This window comes from Calliphora vicina, chromosome 2 (genome assembly GCF_958450345.1).
Source record: "Calliphora vicina chromosome 2, idCalVici1.1, whole genome shotgun sequence".
NCBI lineage: Eukaryota > Metazoa > Arthropoda > Insecta > Diptera > Calliphoridae > Calliphora > Calliphora vicina.
The window spans coordinates 6,455,843-6,482,236 of record NC_088781.1 but is presented as its reverse complement, the minus strand read 5'-3'; the positions used below and the strand labels follow the sequence as shown (position 1 = coordinate 6,482,236).

General features: G+C 30.9%; 2 protein-coding genes and 1 non-coding gene across 5 annotated transcripts in view; 2 read left to right on the top strand and 1 right to left on the bottom strand.

The window, feature by feature from the left end:
* Ziz (dedicator of cytokinesis protein Ziz) overlaps positions 1–26,394 on the bottom strand; it is a 65,627-nt gene that overhangs the window by 3,140 nt on the left and 36,093 nt on the right. For 2 of the 3 annotated variants that reach the window (XM_065502573.1, XM_065502575.1), the window contains exons 3-11: positions 11,162–11,278; positions 10,356–10,948; positions 10,102–10,287; positions 9,918–10,035; positions 8,489–9,656; positions 8,165–8,418; positions 7,753–8,088; positions 2,759–5,839; positions 2,548–2,694 (exon numbers count right to left, since the gene is read on the bottom strand). In XM_065502573.1, coding sequence (XP_065358645.1) covers positions 2,548–2,694; positions 2,759–5,839; positions 7,753–8,088; positions 8,165–8,418; positions 8,489–9,656; positions 9,918–10,035; positions 10,102–10,287; positions 10,356–10,948; positions 11,162–11,278 — 6,000 coding nt within the window. The remainder of the gene's footprint in view (positions 1–2,547; positions 2,695–2,758; positions 5,840–7,752; positions 8,089–8,164; positions 8,419–8,488; positions 9,657–9,917; positions 10,036–10,101; positions 10,288–10,355; positions 10,949–11,161; positions 11,279–26,394) is intronic. The other variant, XM_065502574.1, reaches the window with a different exon arrangement.
* On the top strand, positions 574–2,487 carry LOC135952245 (uncharacterized). Its single transcript, XM_065502092.1, has 2 exons — positions 574–2,167; positions 2,231–2,487. The coding sequence occupies exons 1-2, from the start codon at positions 651–653 to the stop codon at positions 2,355–2,357; spliced, it is 1,644 nt and encodes a 547-aa protein (XP_065358164.1). The 5' UTR covers positions 574–650; the 3' UTR covers positions 2,358–2,487.
* Positions 6,978–7,049, top strand: TRNAW-CCA (transfer RNA tryptophan (anticodon CCA)). The gene has a single exon. It is a non-coding gene; the product is annotated as a tRNA-Trp (tRNA).

Here is a 26,394-nt window from a genome sequence, read left to right as displayed (position 1 = left end):
TTTTCTGTGGAAAATTTTCAATGCAATGATATTGCATTTACAAAACGTTCAATGCGATGATATATTCTTCTCAAAATTGTCAATGCGACGATATTTTCTATACAATATTTCCAATGCGAGAATATTTTTAATATAAAATTGTCAATCAGATGTTATTTTTTATAGGAAATCTTCAAATGTTTCTATAAAGGAAATGTCAGAGTCAGAGCTATATTTTCTATACAAAAATTTCAATACGATGTTGTTTTTATACAAATGTATCAGTGCGATATTTTATATAGAAACTATTCCTATAGAAATATATAAGTGCTGTGATATTATCTGTAGAAAGTTTGCAATGCAATGAAAAATAGAAAACATCTTTTCAATTGGTGATAATTGATCTTTTAAAAATCGCCTAATTTCATCACATTCTAAATAAAATATTTGAATCTTTCAGCAATATTTATTATTTAAATAATTTTCAATTTTATTGGCATCACTGTAAATGAATGACACAATTATGTTTTTCAAAATATTTCAAATAATTTCATAAGTTTGAAAAAAAGTTTATATTTTTATCAACTCAATATTTTTATCAGCCTATAATCACATATAAAACGATTCAATAAAGGTGAAACAAATACCAACAATATATTACAAAATTAGCGATGTCTGGTGATCAAGTTCTGCAAAATACATTGCTGTTATCCGAAAAAACCGCAGAACACACAGAAACTAGTAACAATTTAGAGAAATCAAGGACACCTAAAAATATAATTGTTAAAGTTAATGGTCTCCAGATACAATCGAACTTAAATCCAAATGCTTTAGAATTTATACCCATCAATTTGCAAAATAAGCCTCAAATACAATTAAATGAAGAACTAAGAAAATTAATACTAAAAAATGGAATAGATGGAAAATTTACTCAAGAAAAGAGTTTTAAAAAGCAAGAACATTTCATAAATGATAACGAACCTATTGTTTCTAAAAATATTGAAAGTATTGGAAATAAACAAGTATCTAAGAATATAACAAGAGCTGAGCCAATAGAGGAAAATGAGAGAACAAATGCAAATGGGCACGAGAAAATAGATTTAAATATTGATACAAATCAACTGTACATGCTGTTTGCCAGACCTTCTGAAGTTAAACATACGAGTTCAGAAACAGAAATATCAGAAGATAATGATATCCAGCCAGAAAATACAATAATTGACAAAAAAATTAATTTAATTCATAATGAAAGTGAGATAGAGGTAAATGATTTAAATACTGAAGAAAATACTTGTTTACATGAAAATGTTCTAAAAATTACTGATGATATCAATGAGTTACTAGAAGTCCATCCAGAGAATGTAAATAAATCTAATGGGAACATTAAGGAATGTATAATAAGCCCAACAGATAAAACCAATAGTGGAGATGATATTGATATTCTAGAATTAAAATCTGAGCAACCTCAACTATATGAAAATGTATTAGAGTTATGTGAACAAACAAATCACGAAGTTCAAAATATAAAAGAAACCAATATTGCCGGTATTATAAATGAGACACCTGTTGAAGTCAATGCAGAGAATGCAAATAACACTAATGAAATCGTTCAGAAATCTAAAACAAGTTTTATAGATAAAACTGAAATAATTGAATCAAAATATAAGAATCCTCAAATAAATGATAATTTGTTAGAGTCAGTTGAGCATAAAAAACCAAAAGTTCAAAATATAAAAGAAAGCAATAATGCCGGTGTTGAAAAAACAAGTACCTGTGGGAGGCCTAAAAATATAAAAATTTCTCAAGAAGTAAAAGTTGCTAAAACAAAATTAAACGTCAATTCGAAAATAGCAGCGCCACAAGTACTCAAGACTGGAACTATTAAGAAACCCGGCTTGTCAACTAAACCTATAAATGAAGTTAAAGAGTGCAAACAATTAAATGCAGCCGTAGAATCCGGAAAAGAAACTAAATTAAAAACACCAACGATTGTTCAATGCACCAAATTAGCCAAAAGTGTGAAAAACCATTTGATAACAAAAACCACCACAAATTTCAAATCCCATACATTACCAGCAAACAAACCCACATTGCAGCCATTTAAAAAGGAAGTGATCAATAGTGTAAACAAAGATACAATTTCAAATAGATCTTCCAGTTCCACAGACAAGAGTTCGCCCTCTATCAAGTATTATAAAAACAATTTAAATAAATAATCATATTTTCCAATTCCCACTTCTATCAATTTTAGATCTTCCACACAAGGCTGTAGAGTAAAATCTAACGAAAAGCCCAAAACAAAAGAGTATGTGCCGAAATCACCACGACCCACGTTGTCCTCAAAATTACGCAAGACGGAAACTCAAAAAGTAAGCTGAATTGTATGATTTGATATGTAAATATTTGTCAATTTTATTTTTTATCATCTTGTTTAAACAGCGTCGAAATTTATTTTTTGATCTTGATACTATTAAAATGTCGGACTTTTTATTTAAATAAATGTTGAAAATATTATTTGGCGGTAAGATTTTAAATATTTGAATAAATAAATTTAAAATTTAAACTTACCGGTGATGAATCCATTATTAATTTAACAACATCGGCACCAAATTTCTCCTTGTATTGCTTTGCTAAGCGTTCTGAAATCTCACTTAATGAAGTCAATTTGGGCTCCTTGTAAACATACTCCACAGCATGATCTTCTTCGAAATACATCTTAAATACAAAAATAAAACAATTATATAAAATAAACAACATTTCATAAAATCCAACAACTTACCATTCCAAAGAAAACCACACGATAAAATCTGCCCAGCATACGTTTTCCCGAACGATTAACCTCTATTATTTTACTATAAGCTTTGGCCAAATGTTCATAGGATTCCTGCAAGTCGTTGTAATTTCTTGTTCTCTCATAAATCGGCAATATTAACTTGTACAATTCTCCCAGACACTCGTAACGTTCGGCTGAGTCCAAGAACACGGCACATTGTTTTAATTGTTCCAATAGCATTAATTCCGTATATTGAGAGTCTTGGGAACCAGCATCCAATTTGAGTCCTTGTTCATCACGATTGATATTGCGTGAAATTTTGCTAAAAGCCAAAGAACCCCAATTAATGCTACCGCCTCCCTTTAGGCGTAGATATTCCGACATTAAGGCGGCTATATGTAGATGACAACAGGCTGCTTCCGAAATGTTACCATTTTGTTCATGATTACGAGCCATTGTCACCAGCCAGGTGTGTCTTAGTTCCGGAGTGGAGGCATAGGAATTAGCCAAAGAATATTGTAATTCTAGCAAACGTTCTGGATCCATATGGTGGGCTTGCATTTGGGCAGTGGCCATCAAAACAGTACGTACGCGCCTCGTAAGATCTTTAACCTCAACTGGAAAACCGGTACCCTTCATGGCTTTATCGCTATTCGCATAACTATTGATAACCGATAAACTCTCCTGGAATCGTGCATTGTTGAGACCGATTACATTGCCAATCATTTGTGACACCGAAATGATGACTTGTAAATGTACCCTTGTTAGACCTTTACGGCCGCTGAACTCAAAATTACTACGCATTAGTAGGTAAAGAACGGCACAGGATTCATGTCTAATTTGCACTAGACGACTGTCACACGCCTTTAGTAGTTCGTATACCATTTGACCGCACAATATGGCATTGCCTTTAAAGAGAGCCGGCGAAAAGTTGTTGATAAAAGCACGCAGAGCTGCAAAAACATGTTTCGATAGATTTTCCGATTGACCCAGTTGCAAGAACTTGAGATAAACACGCGCCAATTTGGGTAATATCAGGCTGTCTATAAGTTTGAGTTTAAACTGTACTGCAAATAGTCCCAAACAATCCAAAATAATCATGCCCACCTCTGTAGCTAGATTGGATTCATACAGAGCCTGTTGACTTCTAGTAGTTTCACTTAATAAATTCTCCCGATTGTGTGTAAGATTTAGGGTACCTGTGTCATTTAAATTGGAGGAGTTTTCCAAAGCGGCTGGCGAGGTTCTGGCTGGTAGAGTACTGGCTTTGGCTGCTCTCAAAGCTCGAGCATCTCTGGACTCTTCATTCAAGTGCAGATTTTTCTTACCTACATAACGAAATTGTATGAGACACAATTCCAAAATGGTCATAAAATTAATGGTCTCGGTTTCATTGCAATTTTGCCACCAGCCAATCATTTGTTCTTGCGAAAGATGTTTAATGACAAACAGAAAACCCAACAGAAGATCTTTGCTCTCGGCAGCTGAGAATTTATCACATCTTTGCATGACCGTGGCATGAGTAACGCTAATGGAGCGATTGTGGCCATTTCTTAAAGCCACATCCATATTTTCTATATGATTACCATTGCTATTGGCACCCAATGTGGTATCCTGAGAGTTTTGTGAATCGGACGTTAAAGAGTTGAGAGAAGAATCTGAACAGCCATTTGTAATGACGGTACCAGCAATTGCAGCCAAGTAGTTGGTTTCCTTAAGATGTACGGAAGCTCTTACGGGACTAGGATGTTCTATGTGTAACGTAGCTCTGTTTTTACCTCTGGGTGTAGAGGTGTTGGAATTCAGGGTGGAATCTTTGCCAAACACATAACTACTGGAGCATGATAGCCTTTGGGTATAGGAAGCTGAGTCGGCATAGACATGGCCATTGGGTGTGGTAACTTCTGAGAGATCATCGATTCTTTGTATATTATCCATTACTATACCCAACCAGGGTACATACAACAAAGCAATTCTAGACAGTTGACCTCTATTTTGATAACGATCATCCAATTCATGTTTGGCCAAGAGATTCTTCAACACCATCAAGGCATGTTTCCGAACATTGCCTACTTCATTTAAACTACTTTTTAATTCTTGCAGCAATAAGCCTGACAAAAAATGTTGCCGGCAGAAATCCTCGGTCAGATTAAAATGTTGCATCATTTCGGGAGGACGATTTTTGGGATTCAAAACAAATGGCAAGTTGAAGGGCACATAATGTTCATGTTGGCATATTTCTTGCAGAAAATTAAATTTGAATTCCTGCAAGACACGAGAATCTCCCGGAGAAAACTGTTCCATGTAGTAGCGTATTAATTTGAAAACAAAACCCCGATCCATAAAGGTCAAGGCTCTACGTACAAACTGTGATAACGACTTATTAAGGTGCTGGGTTTCCACGGGTAAATCTTTGTAGCGTGATATTAGATATGGTATCAATACCTTAATAAGATTCTCCAATCTTTCGGGAAATTCTTTGGGAAATCTTTCATTTCTTAACATGCGAATTCTGCCCGTATCCAAAAGATGTTGCGACATACTTTTCACAATCAAATCGAAAAATATGCCCGAATAACGCATAAATTTATTGACCACCAAAAAGTCTGTATTATTAGGATGTAGAATTGAGGGCAAATGTTTGCACAATTCACCATGGACAGTACGCGATGTCTTTTGAGAATAATAGGGTGAATGGAAGACATAGGTTACATATGAAGTTAATAACTCCTTACGACCAGCCTCCTCGATAATCATGTGTATGATGTTAATCAGCAAACGTATAATATTTAGGCCCACCTCTTCGGATTGAGTGTGCACCAATAAAGTGAACAATTCATTTAGTATGGTGGGTAAATAATTGATGAGTGTCGTAATATCAATGGCATGGGCTGCTTTTAATATTTTACAGGTTTCTGTTTCGGCCGGCATTGCAGAGGTTTTGCCGCCCTCCAATAGACGCTCGGAGTGAGCAAAGAAATTGTGTAAATGTTGATCAGCCGTGTGTACTGTAGAGTCCATGCGCAGAGCCACACCAAAGAGTGGCCGCTGATTATCGATCCATTGTATATCTGGCCCACAATTCTGCTAAAAATAGGGTAGTTTTTTGTAGATAGCCGAAATAATAGTAGTACAGAGGGTAAATGTGTGTGTGTAAACAAGTAACAAGAAACGTATGTGTGGAGTGTGTTTAAGATGAGGCAGAGTATAATGATGAGGAGTAGACAGAGAGACGATGATGATGTTGTGTTGTGTTGGAAAAAATTTATGTTATGTAATTTTTAGACCCCATCCATGGAAAATAAAAAGAGATGTGAATGTGAAAAAACAAAAAAGTTAGAAAACGTTTGTAAATAAACAAATTAAAGTTAAAATTAAAACATAATATTATTTAAATCTGGTACATGGTTGTAATGAACGTTTTTTTAATTATCAAGACCGAAATAAAACATTTTTAAAAATTCACAAAGTTAGCCACTTGTTACTTAGCATGCTGTTTTTATTTGCAATATGGCTGTTGAATTTAACCTTCGCTTTACCAAAGGTTTTTTGTGTACGTGGTTTACCAATACCCACCCGGGTGATACTGCACTTCTATACATATATCCGATGAACAAAATTTTAAAAAATCGAAAAAACCTTATAAAAAGTTTAAAATGTTTTTATTAAATTATATAGAACTATAAAATTTGTTCATTGAGTCTAAATTTTATTCAAATCGAAACAAAATGAAAAAAATTATTAAGCTAACAAAAACCGAGTGGTCACCCGGGTGGGTATTGGTAAAGCGAAGGTTAAAGTAAATTTTTTCCCTCAAACTTTTTAACTTTAAAATAATTATGAAATTATTTCTAAAGGCTTTGATTAGAAGTTATGTTTTATATTATTATTTTATTTATAAGTAATATTTTTATTTTTATTAGTGAAAAACATTAGAAATGTTTACAAAGCAAAAATTGTTATAGAACAAATAATTTCCAACTGGCAACACTTTTATTTAAATCATCTTTACAGTTACTGTTAGTCAATCAATTTAATGTGACTCTCAAACTGTATAGCTTGCAATGAACATCAAACTGTTAAACCCTCAAACTGTTATTAACATTAAATGTTATGCGAAACAATATAACAACAATGAAATGTTAAAGTAAATTATATGAAATGACAAGTACACACAAACAATGTTAACACAATAAATGCGATGTTAAGTGAGCTAAATTCATATGACTCCGTGGCGCAACGGTAGCGCGTCTGACTCCAGATCAGAAGGTTGCGTGTTCAAATCACGTCGGGGTCAATGAGTAAATTTTTTTTTATTTTTTTTAACTTAAATTTTTTTACTTAAATTTTTTTTTAATTCTTGTCAAAAATATTATTTAATAAATTATAAAATGACGATGACGATTTAAAATAAGTTTGGTCACACATAAAGTTTCTTTAATTTAAATACATACATTATTTGGTCTGTTCGTTTAGTCACTAAATATAAATAATTTTCTGAAAAATTAGTTCTTTTTATGTGTATGGTGTGAAAACTGGTAAAAATTCTATTATATTGATTCACTTAAATACCGAAATTTCGAAAACGGGAAAAATATGTTCCAAAAATTGAGTTGTTTCTGCCGTTATTTCCCGTGTGATAGCTTATTAAATTTAAGTGTATTTAAATTATATATGGGGCGTTTCAAAAATAATATTTAGCTTTTTTAGAAATTTGTTAATAAATCTGAAATTTTTATTTAAAATTGGCTTAGTTTAGAGACGGCTAATGGGGATCCTATTCCGTTAAATGACCCATTTTTAATTTACGCGCATTTAAATTAAGTTTTCCATCAGAAATATGTACAAAATATAATATTAGATTAAAACTTGGAAATTAAATAATTTTTGTTTGAATTTTTTTTTTATTTTATGATTTAAAGCATCAATATATAAATAGTTAACCAACGAACAGACCTCAAAACAAAAACTTAATATTAAACTACTAAAATTGTACTTACCCCTTTGCCCAAGCCCAAGGGCTGAATGCTTAAATATCCAACAGGCAAGGTGGCTGCTACTGCTACGACTTGTTCATCCAAATTTATTTTACCCTTTTGTAATAACGGCAGCCAGGCATAGCCGATGGGTGTCTCAAATGTAGCATTTGCATCACGTTTTTTGCCCAGATTACAAGCAACATGATAAAATGAAAACAAAAGATGATGTTCGGGAAAAATTCCCAAAGGTAGACGTAATTTTAATTCTTCATACCACAAAGGTGTGGTGTTGTGATGTAAAACGGGACAAGCAATTTGGGAGACTAGGAAATCTTGACCCGGCCGGCCATAGATGCACTGAAATAAAGTAATATTTAATAATAAAGATTTATTATTTATTATCTTGAGTTTAAATTATTTCTTTGCTACCTACCTTTAAGGGTTTTGAATTTTCATGGTCCGAATCTCTTAATTCTACCACGACCGTAATATTACGAGCTCGTGAAAATATCTTTTGGCTATCGAATTGTAAATTTAAGGGATATACAAATAAATGATTACAAAATGTCGTAAATGGATGACAATCTCGTTCGGAAGTACTTTGGAATTCAGTTATTTCTAAAGTGGCTGGCTTGGTAGGGGGGAAGGTGAAATTTACCAAAGGTACTAATGATTTGGTAAATGAGCCTACAGATACAATCAAAAGAAATTAGCATTAAACTTATAAATATATTTTTAACCTACAATTGAAACTTACCTTCCACCTTTTCCACCTCATCAATCATTAATTTCAATTGACCCGGTATTACCGTCAGTTTACTTAATTTATCTGGTTTTCGATATTCGGATAATAGTTTTAACAACTCTTCGTCTTTGAGTTTATTTACTTCTTGTCGGTAGATGGTATTAAATTCAAATTCACCATCCTTTTCCGTATCTAATTCACTGCTGTACAGACGAAACAATGGCTTAGCCGCCCAAGCAAATGGTTGTCTATAATGACCAATATTCTGGGAATAGTTGCGTATATTCTTGTGCAATTTTTGAGCAAATCTGGGATCTCTATTGGCTTTCAAATAGGGTTCTACGGCCTGTACTATATTTCCTTGCAAGATTTTTTCTATCTTAAGGACAAGAAATATGTCTGGATGAGGAGAGGTGACAGAGAATAAAGCCTGTTTCAATTGGGCAAAGTGCTCCTTTGTGCATTTTTGTAATTCCGCCGAAAGATTTTCTATAAGCGTACTATAGGCTTGCGAAGTACTTCTGGTGCGTTCATCGTGCACATCTTTTTTGGGAACATTTGAAGTGGCCACCGATTGTGGCACCGGCGTAGTGGGTAACATATCACGAACATGCTCATCATTTATATTGAAGTAAAACGATTCTGTAAGTTTGCGACCTGCGCGTACATCATACAGAGCCAGACTAGTTATATAAGGCTCGACCTGACACACATGACTGCCATCTGCCGTACTTTGACTATCAGAAGGACATTGTAGGCGGAATTTCAGACTCTGACAACTAAGGAATATACGTTTACCAAATTGTTCTCTGTACTGATCTACATTATCGGCTGGTGTTGCTTTAGTTGTTGATTGATAGTTGGCAAAAAGCCGTCGTCTGTTTTCTCGTCGAGCCTGAGCTATGGATATATCTGTTTCTCGTCCATATTTGATTAGTTGCGGATTCATAGATTGATCCAGACCCTTAAGAGTGCCAAACATTACGGTATTGGGACTTGGAGGAGGTGTTCTTTCTAACGATGCAACACGTTTATCTTCTTGGATTTTGTTTTGTTGCAATACTGATGAGAGTTTGTTTAACCAATCCTTGAGATCATCTTCGTTTTCGGCAGCCAATGTAAAGGATTTATGACCGGCAGTCATACGTAATTCAAAACAATAGCGACCACGTTTGGGATTCTGAATGGTAAATAAAAAGGATAAAAATTTAGTTAAATAGTTTTTGGTTAAAGCCGTTATTAGACCAATTTGTAGAGTCCGACTGAAATCGGGTCCTTTATACAAATTTTGGAATGTTATAAGGCTGACTTTTGGACTGATTATAAAACGGATATTCAGTCGGACTCCGCCAATTTGATAGAAATTTAGTAAAAATCCTATCCTTAACAATTTGGTTTATCAAAATTTATTTGTATTTAATTTGTAATTTTCCCCACTCACCTGCACAACTTCAGTACAAAAGTCCATGACTATTGTGGCCTTGGCCTCACCCTGTTTTTCATCCTTATGCAGTTCTAATATATAAGTACCATCTACTTCCTGACGTAAATAGCAATATCTATAAAAAAAAACACAAATTTAAATAAAAACCAACATTGTTTAAACAATAAAAAACCAAACCAACCTTCTTTTAAAAGACTTGTTGCCAATATTGGCAAACATACGATCATAACCGGAATCAGGGCCTTTGAATAAAAAGCCTTGTTTTGTAATGGAATCAGCTTGAGAGCGAGACATTTGCTCATCAATACGATCTTGATCGGCATCGATTTCATATACTTCTTCTTTAAGAACTTCAGAGGGAGTTTTTCTATAAATTAAGCAGGAACTTTTCAAATAAGTTTTTTAATAAAAAAATAGTTGTATTCTTCAACTTACTTTGGCAAATCATGACAGGTGCCACCATATTCATGATATTTATAATGGATTAAATGATTTTTTGCCCGATACGTGTACAAAGCCTGCCGCGTAAAACGTGAACATTCAAATTTCGGTTTGGCCGGCGGACCAACACCATTATTTGACAAGCCATCACCTACAGTATCTAAATCGTCATCGTCTTCTGGCTGGGCTAGATTACTTGATTTGAGTGTTGATGAGGAGGAAGATATGGATTTACTTGTGCCATTCGTTGACAATGCAGACTCGTATGATTCCAGTGATGAGGTAGGTGACTTAATTGAATTAAGTTGTGCCGTTGAGGTTTGTGAACATTTACGTGAAATATTACCACCATTCTGGTGCTGCTGTATGGAACCATTAGAAGCTGTGGATTGACTACTTAATTGACGTTGCGTCAAACGCGGACTGTTGGAAGCATTGCTGTTTTGTCGTGTTACATTGTGTGATCCGTTGGGTGTGGAACCACTGTTAGCACCATGCAAGGGACAAACTATCGATTCATTTGGTGGCTCAAAGCGATCTGTTATCGATTTGGATTTTGTGCGTAATTTGCGGGGTAGAATTTTTTCCTGCAATTGTAAAATATTTCAGTTTTTTAAATTAGTGCAATCATAAACGTTCACTGAAGTATTTATATCTAATATTCACAGCCATTAATATTTAAGTACTTCTTCAATATTTTTATTCATTAATTTTTCACTATTTTAGTATCGAAATTCAACTTTTTTTTTGCTCTTTTTAAAAGTTTTTAAATATTATTCTTTATCTGTATTTTTACTTACCGATACATCATCACTTGGATATATAAGCAATTCTCTTTGGGGATCATTTTGTATTAGAGTTTTGTTTTTGGAGATAAAGCTTTCAAAGTCTATAGGTTCCACAACTAGGGGTTTATTCTAAAAGTATAAAAAAATAAAACAACAAATTAGTTTAGTTGAAGTTTTTTTAAATGTAAATGCATGAGAAATGATAAAATATTATTAATATATTTTTAGACTTTAAGAGATATATACATTTATAATTAAAATATAAAATTTAATAATAAGAAGAAAAAAGATGTAAAAAGGCAACATCAATATTTCAAAATTCTTTAAAAAGGGCAAAATTTTTTTCTGGAATTGAAACGGCATTAATGATGCCTTAAGTAAGTAACAAGGCAACAATTTTAATTGAAATTATATGAAAAAATTGTTTCATTTACAATACAGAATCACTTACAAATAAAATGGTAGAGTCACGAGTTAAAAAAATGCAACATTTTCAGCCTGCTAAGGGCAACAAATTTTACATATTTTGAAAACAATCATTTTTAGAAATTATGATTATGCAATTCTGCGTTTCTTAAGATAATAACACAACTAATGGTATTTAAGTTTAAAAACCAACTGTATAACATTCATCTCAATGGAATATACCCTTTCTGACTAATCATTTATTCAAATGTTCACGATTAATGTGCGAAAAAGGCCATAAATTCTTATGCTTAAGTAATATATTAAACAATGTAAAACAGGTGGGACCTTCTCATGACTGACGCCTCCAACAAAACCATAAATAGAAATAAAAGAAAACAAAAAATTAACTTAAGGGAGGGGCTAAAGAAAATATAAGAATTTCCCTTATACTTAGTGGAGTGGTCAAGAAAATTAATGACAAAAATTTATTAGCTAAAAATTGGATTAACAAAATAAAAACAAACTTTGCATTGACCTCACAAATGTATTACAAAATCTAAACACAAATAAAGTAAAAAAACAAAACGAAAAAACGCCAAAATTTTGTTACATGTTTAAAACAAATTTGGAAAATATTTATTTAGTTGTACATGCAAGTATTATAAAATGAATAGACAGACAATTCTGTTTTATACAAATACGTACATATAGATCAAAATGTTTAGTATAGAATAGAATAGACTACAATAATTAAAAATGTATACTAAAAGCGGTCAAGGTTAGTTACAATATGGTAAAATAGTCAGGCAGTCAGTCATATAGAATTTATTTCCAGGGGAATTTGTAAAAATTTATAGTAAAGTATATAAATATATATTCTATATAAACTATTCTATTTCACATATGTTTACATCAAGTTTATTTATGATTACAATATGTATAAATACTCCTATATATTTTAAACCTAAATGGTTTATCTTTAAACAGAAGTTCCATCATAAATCTTTAAACAAAACTTTTTAATGAAGGGCATTGAACGTCTTAAGAAAAAGAAAATTCTCTTCTGTACTTATTCTTGTATATATGTTTGTTTATCCACTTAAAAGAATTTATTTAGTGATAAATTTATTGAATTTTTGAAATATCTATTGGGAATTTTATTTATTTTATTATTGGAAATGTTGGTTTGTTTGTTTGTGTTTATATTTACGATATAAAACATTCATTTGGTAAATATTTTCAAAAGAAGTCATAAATTACACATGTTTTCAATATTGTTGAAGCAAAGAGTTGAGCAAAGTATAGACAGACCAATAACGTTAAGTGATGTTCTGCTGGCACAATGTAATACGAATCAAATTAAAATTGTTACAATTTCAAAATTGATGGATTCTTAATTAGGAAAAGGAATTTTAATGATAAGTTTGATCGCTTATAAAAGTAAAACAAGTAACAGTGTTACATTTGGCTTATCGAATAATTCGATAACTCTAGGGTCGGGTCAATTTCTGATCCTCACAAAATTTGTTAGAAAGATTTTGATTCATATAAAACTTATTTATGTCCAATTTCATCACGATATTATTTATTATAAGACAACTATGAATTTTCAAGTCTTATTCTGATGGCGACCATGTGTGGGGACTATGGACCGGTTTTCGCCATACTTTATAGTATAATTTCTGAATAGTTATAACTAATTTGTTCAAAATTTCAGCCTAGTTGCTTTCGTTTGGGCCAGTCGGACAGACGGACGGACATAGCTAGATCGTCTTATAATCTTATGAGGACCCAGAATATATATACAATTGTGAGCAACCGATATTTCGATATGTTACAAACGGAATGACAGTATCCCCTAATTAAAAAATGTACCTTTTAGGATATTTTTATGTTTAAGGAATTTTTCTTAAATTTTGTATTTTCATGCATAAATTTTAATTTTGATTTAAAATTTTTTAAATTTCCGTTAACTAAAAAGTTTTTATATAAGGGACATTTTTATTAAAGATTTTTTTTTTATTTTTGCAAAATTGCTAGTAGTTATTCTTAATAAATATTATTTTAGACAAATTTTCAAAATTTCCCTTGTTTAAAAAAATTTCCCTGAAGGGAAATTTTGATTTTTAAGTTAATTTTGAAAATGTGTACATTATTGCTGACCATGTTTAAAACTAAAGAAATTTTGATGAAAAAAATTGGAATTTCTCTTATATTTGAAAATTTCCCTCCAAGGGAAATTTTATCTGAAGAGAAATTTTTAAATATTTTTTTAAATTCGTTATTAATTTTTCTCAATAATTTAGTAAATTTAGTAATTTTCCAAATTTTCCATATTTAAAAAAAATCCCTTCAAGGGAAATTTTAGTTTTTAAGTAAATTTGGAAAATTTCTACATTATAGCTGAACATGTTTAAAACTAAAGAAATTTTGGTGAAAAATATTTTAATTTCTCTTATATTTGAACATTTCCTACAAGGGACATTTTTTCTGAATAGAAATTTTTAAAATTTTGTTTAAATTCGTTATTAATTTTTCTCTGTAAATTTTATTCAGGAAAATTTTAAAAATTTTTCTTATTTAAAAAAATTTCCTTTCAAGGGAAATTTTTCGTTTTAACATAATTTTGAAAATTTCTATATTTTGCTGACCAAGTTTAAAACTAAAGAAATTTTGGAAATCATTTTTGAATTTCCCTTATATTTGAAAATTTCCCTCCAAGGGAAATTATTTCTAAAGATAAACCTTTTTGCAAATTTGTTAATTTTTCTTAATAGAGATTAATTTAATTGTACGTTGCGCCAACAAATTTTTTTCATATTCATTTAATTTTTTTAAACAAAAATTAATTAACTCTAATAACGTAAAAACTCAAATCAACTCAAATTTAAAATTGGATATTTCTAAACGAATGTGTTTAAAATTTGGTTTTTAAAAATCAGAAAATTTTGTTTATTTTTTCGTATAAATTCGTTTTAAAATTATAAAATTCTTTTAATAAAGATGAAAAATAATCTCTTTCGTTACTGAAAACATAGCGTTAATATTTTGAATTAAATTTAAAAAAAATATTGAAAATTATCACAAGCCCTTGTAAATTAAATGAAATCTAATCATTCCAATATTAACTTTTGCCACTTTCTTAAATAAATAACTCTAAATAATTTAAACAAATTTGGTCCAGTTTCTTTTTCCTTAATCCCCTCAAATATTTTTCAAATTTTTATTGATCAAACATTTAAAATGCATATTTATTTAATTGAAATCAAATAAATATTACTATTTAATAGCTGTTCTAAATATCTACATATTTTGTTTAATAAATTATGAGGTCATCAATAGTATAAACAAACTCTAACATTCAATGGAAGAAGTTCGACGAGTTTATCGCTCAATAGGCATTACTAATAAGCATTTTCCACGGTTCTTTCCCTTGTGCGTTGCATTCATGTATTCAATGAATTCCATTAAAAATTCAATTCATAATAAATACTATTGTAAATGAAAAGAAGAATAGTCATGAAAAGAATTTAAGAAAAACTTTAAAAATAAAATACACTCATGCTGCATGAATGCATTTTTTGGAAAGGGGTTGACAACAAAAAGTGTTATTTTAAAACTTCACAGTCAAAACAAAACAAAAGTAACTTTAGAATGTTTTAAAAAACATATGATTATTCAATACAAAATAATTTTTAAAAAAATTCTTTAAATTTAAAACTCGAGTTTTTTCAAAATCATTTAAAATAACTTCACTTTTTGCGAAACCTTTGTTAATCCCAAATATTTACATTATTCTCGCTTAAGAAATGTTTGCTCCAATTTTATAATTTCAAAAATAAATATTGAAAAATGCCTGCCTGCAGAAAACAATGTTTGCATGTTTGCAAATCTATACATGTGTTTTGTTGGAAATGAAAACTAAAATTTCTAATTCATTTCAAGTTGTTGATTAATAGTATTTAAAGCAATTCTGATAAAAACACTTGTTATTTTTCATGCTTATGCTAAAATAATTCAACAATTTTTGTTAAACTAGTCACGACTGTTTTTTTTACACTTGAAAGCAGTTTATTGCTTAACATAGATGTATTGAAACATAGATGTATAAAATAAAATATAAAAGTTTAAAAATTCCACATAATTGAATTAAGTATTAAAATATACAGGTACTAAATCATTATCGATGCTATTTGAGAACTGATATTGCTTATTAATCAGTGTATATCAGAATATTTCGTACTACCCTTGTACGATGTAGCTATGTCCGTCCGTCTGAAGACGGACACAATTTTAACAAATATGTATTGCTAATTGCTAAATTATTTGAACAAAACTTAACAAAATAGGTTCAAACAGACCCTGGTGACTATGGCTGCCGATATCTATTTTAAACCACATGCTTAAATTTGAAGAAAATGAGTCGGATTTACATTAATAAGTAATTGATACCTCTAAAATTTAATTTAGTGCTGAACATTTTACTTGGTACTTTTTGATACCCAAGATATTTTAAATAAATGAAGACAGTTTTAATTAAAACAACAGCTATATTCGGCTGTGCCGAATCTTATATACCCTTCTCAAATTATTCTTTAACATACCCATTTTAAATTTTTTTAGGCAAAAAAAAAATTTAATATTTTTTTTCAAAATTTAAAAAAAAAATTATTTATAAGTTAAAAAAAAAATATGCCAAAGTTTTTAAAATTTTTGTTTTTAATTTTTTTTTGGAAAAAATAGTTTTTTGTTTAAAAAAAAAAATTCGGGTTAAAAATAATTGTTCCTGATTTTAACTCATTGCAAGTCCGACTTACTATCGCGTTATATACGTCGTTTAAAGGTCTTTGAAATATTTATCATTAGATATCTTTGAAATATCTATCATAAAAAATCGAGGTTGTCCTGGTTTTTTCCTTATATCTCAGACGTATTTGAGCCGATTTCTCTGTTTAACCCTTAACTGGTGTCTATATTTCCAGTTACGTAATTGGTATCGGGGGTCGAAATTGTCCCCATTAAAGAAATGAAATATTTGCTGTTCTAAAGTTAAATTGAATTTTTATAACCTTCACCTTCACCATGTCCGTCTGTCTGTTGAAATCAATTTTCTGAAGACCCCAGATATCTTTGGGATCCAAATCTTCAATAATTCTGTCAGACATGCTTTCGAGAATTTTGCTATTTAAAATCAGCAAAATCAGTCCACAAATGGATGAGATATGAGGATAAAACCAAGACAACCTCGATTTTTGACCTATTTCTGACCTATATCTGGATTACTAAGACATTAATATAGACAATATGGATATCTAATGATAGATATTTCAAAGACATTTGCAACTCGTATATAAAACCATAGTAAGTTGGACCAACAATAGGTCAAAATCGGAAAAAATTTTTTACCCGAATTTTTTTTTCACCAAAAAAAATTGAAAAAACAAAAAAAAATTTTAAAAATTTAATATAACAATCGAAAAAAAATTGTTCCAAAAAATGAAAAAACCAACTGGAAAAAAAATAAAATTTTGTTTACCTAAAAATATTTAAAATTTTGAAGTATAAGTTGGTGAAGGGTATATAAGATTCGGCACAGAATATAGCCGAATATAGCACTCTTACTTGTTTTTTTATATTTTAAATTAAAAATAAAAGTTTTATTAATTCATTTTGTATATAAAATAACTTTTTTCTTATATAAATAGTAGCCTTTTGTTTTTAAGTAATTTTTTTTTTAATATTGGGGTCCATTTTGATCCCACGATACCAGTTAAGGGTTAATGATAACCTAACATATTTTAACAAAATAACAAATATTTTAAAATCACATTAACTGCATTTAAAATTTTATTAAATAACTAATTACAAATTGTTTACATATGTTGCCTCATATTCATGTACTCGTATGAATTTACCCATATGGTCAGTTTGTACATAATTCAATTCAACAAATGTGAAAATAAAAACCACATTTAAAACCACTGTCGGCCGTCGTCTGACTACGCATAAAATGCCAAACATATTTTGTGGCATAATTTGGCCATTGACATTAAAATAGTTTCATGTACTTTTTTATTGCACATACTCTATCTACGCTTACAGCAAGTGGCAAACACAAGTAAGTTAAAGTGTTAAAATTTATTTGAAATAGTCGAGACATTTTATTAGGCAGATATAGTATATTAATAGAGTAATCTTAATATCTACATATTTGAGTTTATTTTTTCAAAATCTTCTTAAATTGATCTAAGTGTTATTTTGAACCAAGGTTGGCTATCGAATCGAAACGGTTAACAGGTTACGGTTACGCTAATTTGGATTATTTTATTTCGGTAACGGTAAAAATACATTTCAATAAACTCAATTATTGAAATAAAAAGTTTGTATTTTCATAATTTAAAATTATTTATAGAAAAGCGATAACGGTATTTAGAGGTAAAGGTATTTACGATTATATCGGTAACGAATTTGTTTAATTTGGGGGCATGTATGGATATTCAATACTGATTTTAGTATTTATTACTTCAGTAAACTAAATTCTAATCGAAAATAATTTCATCTATAACGTCACTTAATACAGACAGGAAAAGTTTTATATGGCTTCAAAGTTGTTCTTTTTTTGTTTGTGATAATAAATTTGCCATTTCTAAACAAATTTTCGCTGCAATTAATGTTAATGTTGGCATTTAATTTACAATAAAACTGCTCGTTTCCAACAACTTAAAACATTTAAAGTTAATGTTTAAAAAAAAAAAATAGAATAACATGCAAACAAATTGCAGTGCGAAATTTTCATTTTTAATTTTGCTATTGTTGCAAGAAAACAAGCAAAAAAAACAAGAAAAAAAATGAAATGTTGTCAAGAAAACTTTCCATCATTTAAAATGTGTTTGTTTCCATGATGGTTGGGCAATTTGGCAAGTGCTAGTTACGACAAGTACACTATTTTCTATTACTCATTTCTCGGCACTGTGCCTGTGTTTGGCTGGTAATTCACAGTTTTTTATTTTGATTTTGAAAATGTTGCTGTCGTACCACACGCATTTAGGTTGAGACCATTCAAGCATTTTACAACAATTATTAAAACTGAAAACAACAAACTACAAAGTCATGGTCTAGTTCAGGTTCAGTGTTTTGAGCTACGACGACGAGTACCAAACGCAAACCTGCAAGCAATTTATTTTCCTTCCTTCTTTTAGTCTTTTTTCATTTTAATTTTTTGTTTAAAAGTGTTAAATAGTTTCTGGCAAAATTTATATTTAAATATTAAAAATAAATTGTCATTAAATATACACATTTTTTATCAAATTAAAAAAGTGTTTAAAAGCAATTTTAAATATGCAAATTAATGCATAATTTGTAACGTATATCTTTATTTGAACACTGAATAATAAAACACTTGTTAATGACAATGTGTGTAAGAGTAAAGAATGGAACAGTTTGAGTTCATTTTTATATTTGAAAGAGCTGTTACTTCCGGTAATTAAGTATGTGCTGTTTTTTATATTTCGTTTATTGCTCGTTCTCATACATTTTCAAAACCCTTTTTTAATGGTTTCATGTTGAAATGATCTAATAAGAATGTTTTAAATTTCAACCCTGCTTTTGAATTATGATAAAAGTGATAAATTGTGAATATGGATGGAGGCAAAAAAAGGTTGTTTTTTGTTTATATTATTGTTTATTATTCTTTTTTTTTTTTAAAACCAGCATCATTAATTTACGTGTTTATTGTTTCATATATTTTTTATTGTTATTTTTACTTATACACTTACTAATTTTTTTTGTTTATAAACAAAAATTACATACAAACATTTACAAATTAATATTTCGACATGCATATTTTTATATATATGCATAAATGCCTTTTAAAACGAGGGTAGTTTAAAAAGTACTTTAAGAAAATATATCGTAATAAAAACTTTCCAGCTATTTCGATATATCTTACGAGGCTTACTACTAATGTTTTCCAATCACGAATGTCTTCAGATTTAACTGATCCAGACTTATTTTTTTGAAGATTCGCGTTAATGTGAACGACATTAAAAGGAAACGTAACGACTTATATATAAGGCCACGATCCGCCCACTTTCCCTTAATAGTGGATAAGTCGTTAGATAAAACTTTAACAATTTGATAAATTTAAGAAACATTAAAAATGTCAAGGCTCTTGAGTGAAACGTCCTAATTCAATGGCTTGAATTCGCTAGAAAAACAAGTAAGAGAGCTATATTCGGCTGTGCCGAATCTTATATACCCTTCACCAAATTATACTCTAAAATAAATATTTTTGGGTAAACAAAATTTAATTTTTTTTTAATTGTTTTTCAAAAAATTTTTTTTAAAAAAAGTTTTTTCCAAATTTTTTTTTTTGAAAAAAATGTATGACAGAATAATTTTTTTGATGAAAAAAAAATTCGGGTTAAAAAATATTTTTCCCGATTTTGACCCATTGTAGGTCGAACTTACTATAGCCTTACCATCGTTGCAATGGACTTTGAAATATCTATCATTAGATATCCATATTGTCTATATTAATGACTTAGTAATCCAGATATAGATCAAAAATAGGTCAAAAATCGAGGTTGTCCCGGTTTTTTGCTCATATCTCCGTTATTTATGGACCGATTTTGCTGATTTTAAATAGCAAACTTCTCGAAAGCATGCCTGACAGAATTATTGAAGATTTGGATCCCGAATATATCTGGGGTCTTCAGAAAATTGATTTCAACAGACAGACAGACAGACGGACATGGCTTAATCGACTCCGCTATCTATAAGGATCCAGAATATATATATTTTATAGGGTCAGAAATGAAAAATGTAGAAATTACAAACGGAATGACAAACTTATATATACCCTTCTCACGAATGTGAAGGGTATAAAAACAAGAAAAGATAGGACCCTTTTGCTGCCCACCAAATACAGAGAATTACCTTAGCGTCATGGATATTTAGTTTTGGTGTCAATTCCGCTGGTTGCCGGGGCTTCACAGATGATCTCTTACGCTTCGGTTATCGTTATGGATCCAGTTTTCATCGCAAGTAATGATTCGGTGCAAAAATGATTCTCTGTAATAGCCTCAAGCATCATTTCGAATATGCAAAATCGTCTTTCACGGTCTCTCGACTTCAATTCGTATGGTACCTAATTTCCCTGCTTTTGAATGAATCCTGTGTGATCTCAAACGTTTTGAAATTGCTGTTTGAGTAGCTCCCAATGATTTAGCACGCTCTTGTTGAGTTTGACATCAATCTTCATGGAGTAATGATTTTTTTGGCTGGCCTTGGCGGTCTTTGTCAAACCGTGTCAAAATCATCACTATTGCACGTTAAAATCGATGGAACACATTCACCATAAGCTTTTGTAAGCAATCGGTGTGCTTCAGCGGCACCTTTTTCCAAATTAAAGAAGTAAAACAAAAGTTCCCGCATATGACACTTTGTTGGTACATAATTGGACATTTTCAAATTATCCGGATTATCAAGGTTTTACTGTACTAAAAATAACAACCAAATTTGTTTATTGAAATAAAAATAACCAGAATATTATTGACAAAATACTGTGCTACACCAAAAATAAAGTGAAATACTATTATATATTTGAAACGAATAACAAATATTAATCAAATATAACGGACAAACATTAGTTCATGTTGAAAAGCCCCAGTGATTTAATCTAAATAATGCATTTTCAAATTGTTTTCCAAAGACTTTTCATTTCGGTCCCCGTATGTACATAAAAGTAATTGACATATATTTCCATCGCATTATGTGGAAGTAGTCAGTCAGTCAGTGGTAGTCAGTTCGTTGTTGTTATTATTGTTATTATTGTTGTTGTTATTGTTGTTGTTATTGTTGTTGTCTGTTTGTAAACAATAAAAGTGAACTATAAACTATTTCACTCAACTCAATTTCTGTTGTTTGTTTATTTATTTGTTTTTGTTGTTTTATTAACTTTTAAACAACAACTTCAGAAATAAAAATCTATGACAAAGTTTAATGAACCTTTTTTTCAAGTTAAAAAATATCTTTTATATCTAGTTTAATGTCTCAAATTACATGTTTCGCATGTCTAGCAGAGGAGGATGCTCAAGTGCTGATGACAGGCAATGATTAATCATAATGATTTGCCGTCAAGCTATATTGCAAAGGATCTGCAATAGAATATATTGCTTTATTAGAAGTATGAAATTGTAAAGAGAAAGATATAACAATCAATAATAAATTTGAAAAGTTTGTTGATGAAAAAAACGAGATGCATTTAGAGAAAAAAATGTAAATTTCCATTTGCCTTTTTAAAAAAATTTAATTTTTTTTTAGTTATTTCCAAGAAATTTTATTTTGAAAACTTTCTCACATTGTCAAGCAAATTCAGTAGGAAAAATACAGAAGTCTTCATTGAAAAACTATTAACATTAAGGAAAATGTTTAAGTAGCATACAATTAGGTTTTAATAGACTTTATTTTTCCATTTTAAAAGTTGCATTTACCACTTCAATTCATTCAAAGGCTTTACATTATACTGTCTGCAATAAAATGTTTAACATTTAAACTTTTCATCTTTAAATCTTTTAGGGGCGTTTAGATAATATTAAGTTCACCCTTTAAGATAGAAAGTACAATATTTTTGTTGTTGTTGTTTCAAATCAAATAAAAATAAACGGCATTACCACAATAGAGATAGAGATTGCATATAATGTACAACAATCTCATACATGAAAAGTTTATCAAATAAAATGTGTTGTCTCAGTGTCTCATCATTTGAAGTATGTAGATAGACAGACACTGCCTGCTCTTCATGAAAGGTTTTTCCATAAATAAAACATGCAGCAACAGAATTGTGCATGTTGGGGTTAACAAGAAATTCAAAATTTCATTTACATTTACTTTTGCCCAGTACAGTGTTCGTATTTGCATTTGTCTGTGGCCCCCTTTAAACGGTTGTTGGGAATTGTCAACACTAATGGAATCAAAACATAAAAAACACTTATATAAATAATGTTTACCAGGGTGGAGTCTCCACTTGAAAAAGTTTAATTTAGGATAACATGAAAAACAAAATACATATTTAATATTGTTCTAAACCAGTGGTCGACACTCATAGCCACCAGGGACCGAACCACTCAAAAGTCAACAGAAATCATTATCACTAGCTGGTCAGATTGCAGTAGAGAAATAAATTCCATAACATGCTATTAAAATCCAAGTTCTCTTAATGCCGAACACTCCAATCATTATACCCTACACCACCATAGTGGGGAGGGTTAGTGCTGATGTTTGTAACATGCTAAAATATTGTCCCAACACCCACCATAAATTATACGAATCTACTCAGAATCAATTTCTGAGTCGATTAAGCGATGTCCGTCCGGCCGTCTGTCCGTTCATGTAAACCTTGTAATCAAAGTACAAGTTCCAAGGACGGAGCATATTGAATTTGGTTAAAATCGGTCCATTATTTCTCGTAGCCCCCATATGATTGCTCTATCTGAAAATAATTAAGCTCTCATAAGATATTTATATTGATATCCGAACCAAATTAAGCACAAATAAGTTTTATATAAGCACCACCAAATTTTGTGATGATCGGTCCATAATTAGTCATAGCTCCAATATAAGGCCCACTTTCGAAAATCACTTTAAACAGCATAAATCTCTTAAAAATATTCGTATTCAAATAAAATTCAATACAAATATGTTATATACAAGGTGGCGCAAAAGTAAACTTCCGATGTTTTTGGCTGTAATTAAAAAAAAAATTAAAAACTTTGATTCTTCTTGTGGATTATTTTTATTTGGTCTTTTAATTTTTTTTACATCAAGTCGAGAATATGATGTCATGTAAATGGCCGCCGCCACAGTTGATTGTCATTTGAGCCCTTTTTATGGCATTTTCCATCACTTTGGCCAAAACTTCCGGCGATAGGTCCTCACATTCTTGACGGATATTGTCTTTAAGAGCTGCAAGAGTCTGAGGCTTGTTTTATATAGGCTTGACATAAACCCGCGGCTTCAAAAAGCCCCTCAAAAATAAGTCTAGAGCGGTCAAATCAGGCGATCTTGCTGGCCAGTGCAAATCGCCAAAACGAGAGATTAGGCGCTCGAGAAATGCATCCTTCAGCATATCGGTTGTGGCACGTGCAGTGTGTGCCGTTGCACCGTCCTGTTGGAACCACATGTTTTCCAATCCCAATTCATCAAGTTGCGGAAAAAAGAACTCGTTGATCATTGCTCTGTAGCGCTCACCATTCACAGTAACCGTTTGGCCCGCGACGTCTTCGAAGAAAAAAGGTCCGATGACTACTCCAGCGAAAACAGCACACCATACAGTGACTTTGAGCGGGTGTAATGGCTCTTCGTGGGTTACACGCGGATTTTCAGTGCCCCAGAAGCGTACATTTTGCTTATTTACGTACCCGCTAAGATGGAAATGGGCCTCATCACTCATGATTATTTTTGATGAAAAATCACCGACCGATTATTGGTCAAATAAATAGTCAGCAATATTCCGCGTTCTGGAGCAGTGTAGCGTAACATTGTTTATTAACGTGTATTTCGCATGTGTTTACTACACAAATGTCAAAACAGAACTGACATTAGGGGCCAATCGCAAAATTTATAGCATTTTCTGATTTTTTTTTGCGCCACCTTGTATATACAAAAGTCATTACACCAAATTTTGTAACGATCGGTCAATAATTAGTCATAGCTCCCATATAAGACCCACTTCCGAAAATCATTTTAACGAGTATAGATTTCTTCAAAATGTTGGTATTCAAATAAAATTCAAAACAAATAAGTTTCATATACATATATATAAGACATGCCACCTAATTTTAAAAGAAAACTGTACGTCTCGGTGTAGGGTATCATATAATCGGGCTTGACCGACTTTACTTTATTACTTGTTTTGTATGTATATTTGCCAAACGGTTTCATTTAAGAAAATCACCTGCTGCAACTTTGTAACCTTTTCAACTCTTTGTTCACCAACCTTTTAAAAATACTTTTAATTCAAACACCTTTACATTGCAAAAGCTTTAACTAATTTTCCATACAATCCGTCACTCACACATATAAAATGGCATTTAGTGCCTGGTACTATAGTACTTTTTAAGCTATTACAAATTGTATTGTTATGTACATACGATAGTATTTATGAGTACTTAACTTAGTAAATTGCTGTCGTTGGTTTTTTTTTATTCAGATTCGCTTCACTTTCAAAATAAACCTACTTAACCACTAGCCTTTTTCAACTCGATACACCTGATATTTTTATCTGTGCTCATATTTCAATTTTAAGTAGCCGTCTACTTGACTGGCTAGTGGCTAGTGTAGTTATTCTTTTTTTAAATGTTTTATTTAATTTTTTCTTTCTTTTAGCATTTTAACAAATAAAAAATATGTTAAAATGAAAATGTATAAATTTTACAACATTTTTTATAAAAGAAAAGAATTGCAAGTTTTTCTACTGCCAACTATACCACCAAAGAAGCACAAATCATCATAATTAAAATTCTTAATTTCTTGAAAAACAAAACAACTTTCGCGGCTTAATAAATATGTGTAGTATAAAATACTAGTTATATTACAAGCAATTCTATTAAGGGCATCATCATTTATTAACAACTAGTGGACCCGCCCGGCTCCGCCCGGTAGCATTTACTAATGTTAGTTCTTCAAGTTTCTCAAACCCACTCACACCAGCCTGTTCTTATTCATTTGCAAATAAAATATCTAAATTTGTACTGCATACTTTAGGGTGATTTTTTATTACAGTTGACTGGACTCACAAAAAAGAATTTCCGAGTTTTACCCGGAATTTTTAATTTTTTTTCTTTACAAACCATCTCCTGAAAATTTCGAATCGAATAAAAAAATCAGCCAAATCGCTTCAGCCGTTCTCACGTGATGACATTACATACATGGACCATTTCATTTTTATATATATAGATAGATATTATTCACTAAGCAGACAAGTATTGAGAATAGAAAACTAGTATTGAGTAATTAAATCATTCAGATATTCTAAAAGATACAAATTAGGTCCACGATTACAATTTGTAAATTTTATTAATTCAGTATTTCATTAAAAATCTTAAAAATACTCCAAATACATGTTGATTTTAAATGTGTCACCCTATTGCTGCGCGGATCCAGATCAACCATTTGTGGGGAAGAGGGTTTTGAGGGGAAATATTATCATCCCCCTGGATCGCCTGCCCTATTGGGAGATAATATAAAACCATTGAACATTTTACTCCATAAAAAGGGAATACCAAGTAGTAGTACACAATAATGATAACGTATATGACGTAGTTATTCCATTTTATGGAATGTGAAAATTACAATTTCTTGCGAAACATTTTATGTAGTATGTGAGAGTTTGCATCCATAGAATTAAAATTACTTGACTATTAGCCAATAGGAAGACAGGTTGCGTGACGTCAGATTTCCAACATGCGCAGAAAGTTTTAATATGTGCGCGTGATGGCCGTTAGCACTAAGCTACCGTTCCCTAATAATCCTCTTTCATCTTAACTATCGTTATCGCTAAATCATCGTTACCGAAATATGCCAAATTAGCACTACCGTTACCTTTTTGAGTCGGTAGCAAACCTTGTCGAATGTTCATGGCTTTTGATCAGTGATTTTGGTCGAAATATTGAAACTGGCAAATCGCTGCCTGCAAATTCCTCCACAAGAGGAAACGAAGATTCTCCCAGTCATGGAACATAATGTCTTTATACAGTTTCCCCAATGCATGTCAAGAAGAACCCTCTAAAATACTTGCAGGATTCATTGGGTCGGATCTGGTTTAAGGGAGTTTGAAT

What these genes read in the sequence shown, in the direction of transcription:
- LOC135952245 (XM_065502092.1), top strand. Translation starts at nt 651, where the DNA reads ATGTCTGGTGATCAAGTTCTGCAAAATACATTGCTGTTATCCGAAAAA. An exon ending in AAGAGTTCGCCCTCTATCAA is followed by an intron (nt 2,168 to 2,230) that starts GTATTATAAAAA and finishes TATCAATTTTAG; the next exon opens with ATCTTCCACACAAGGCTGTA.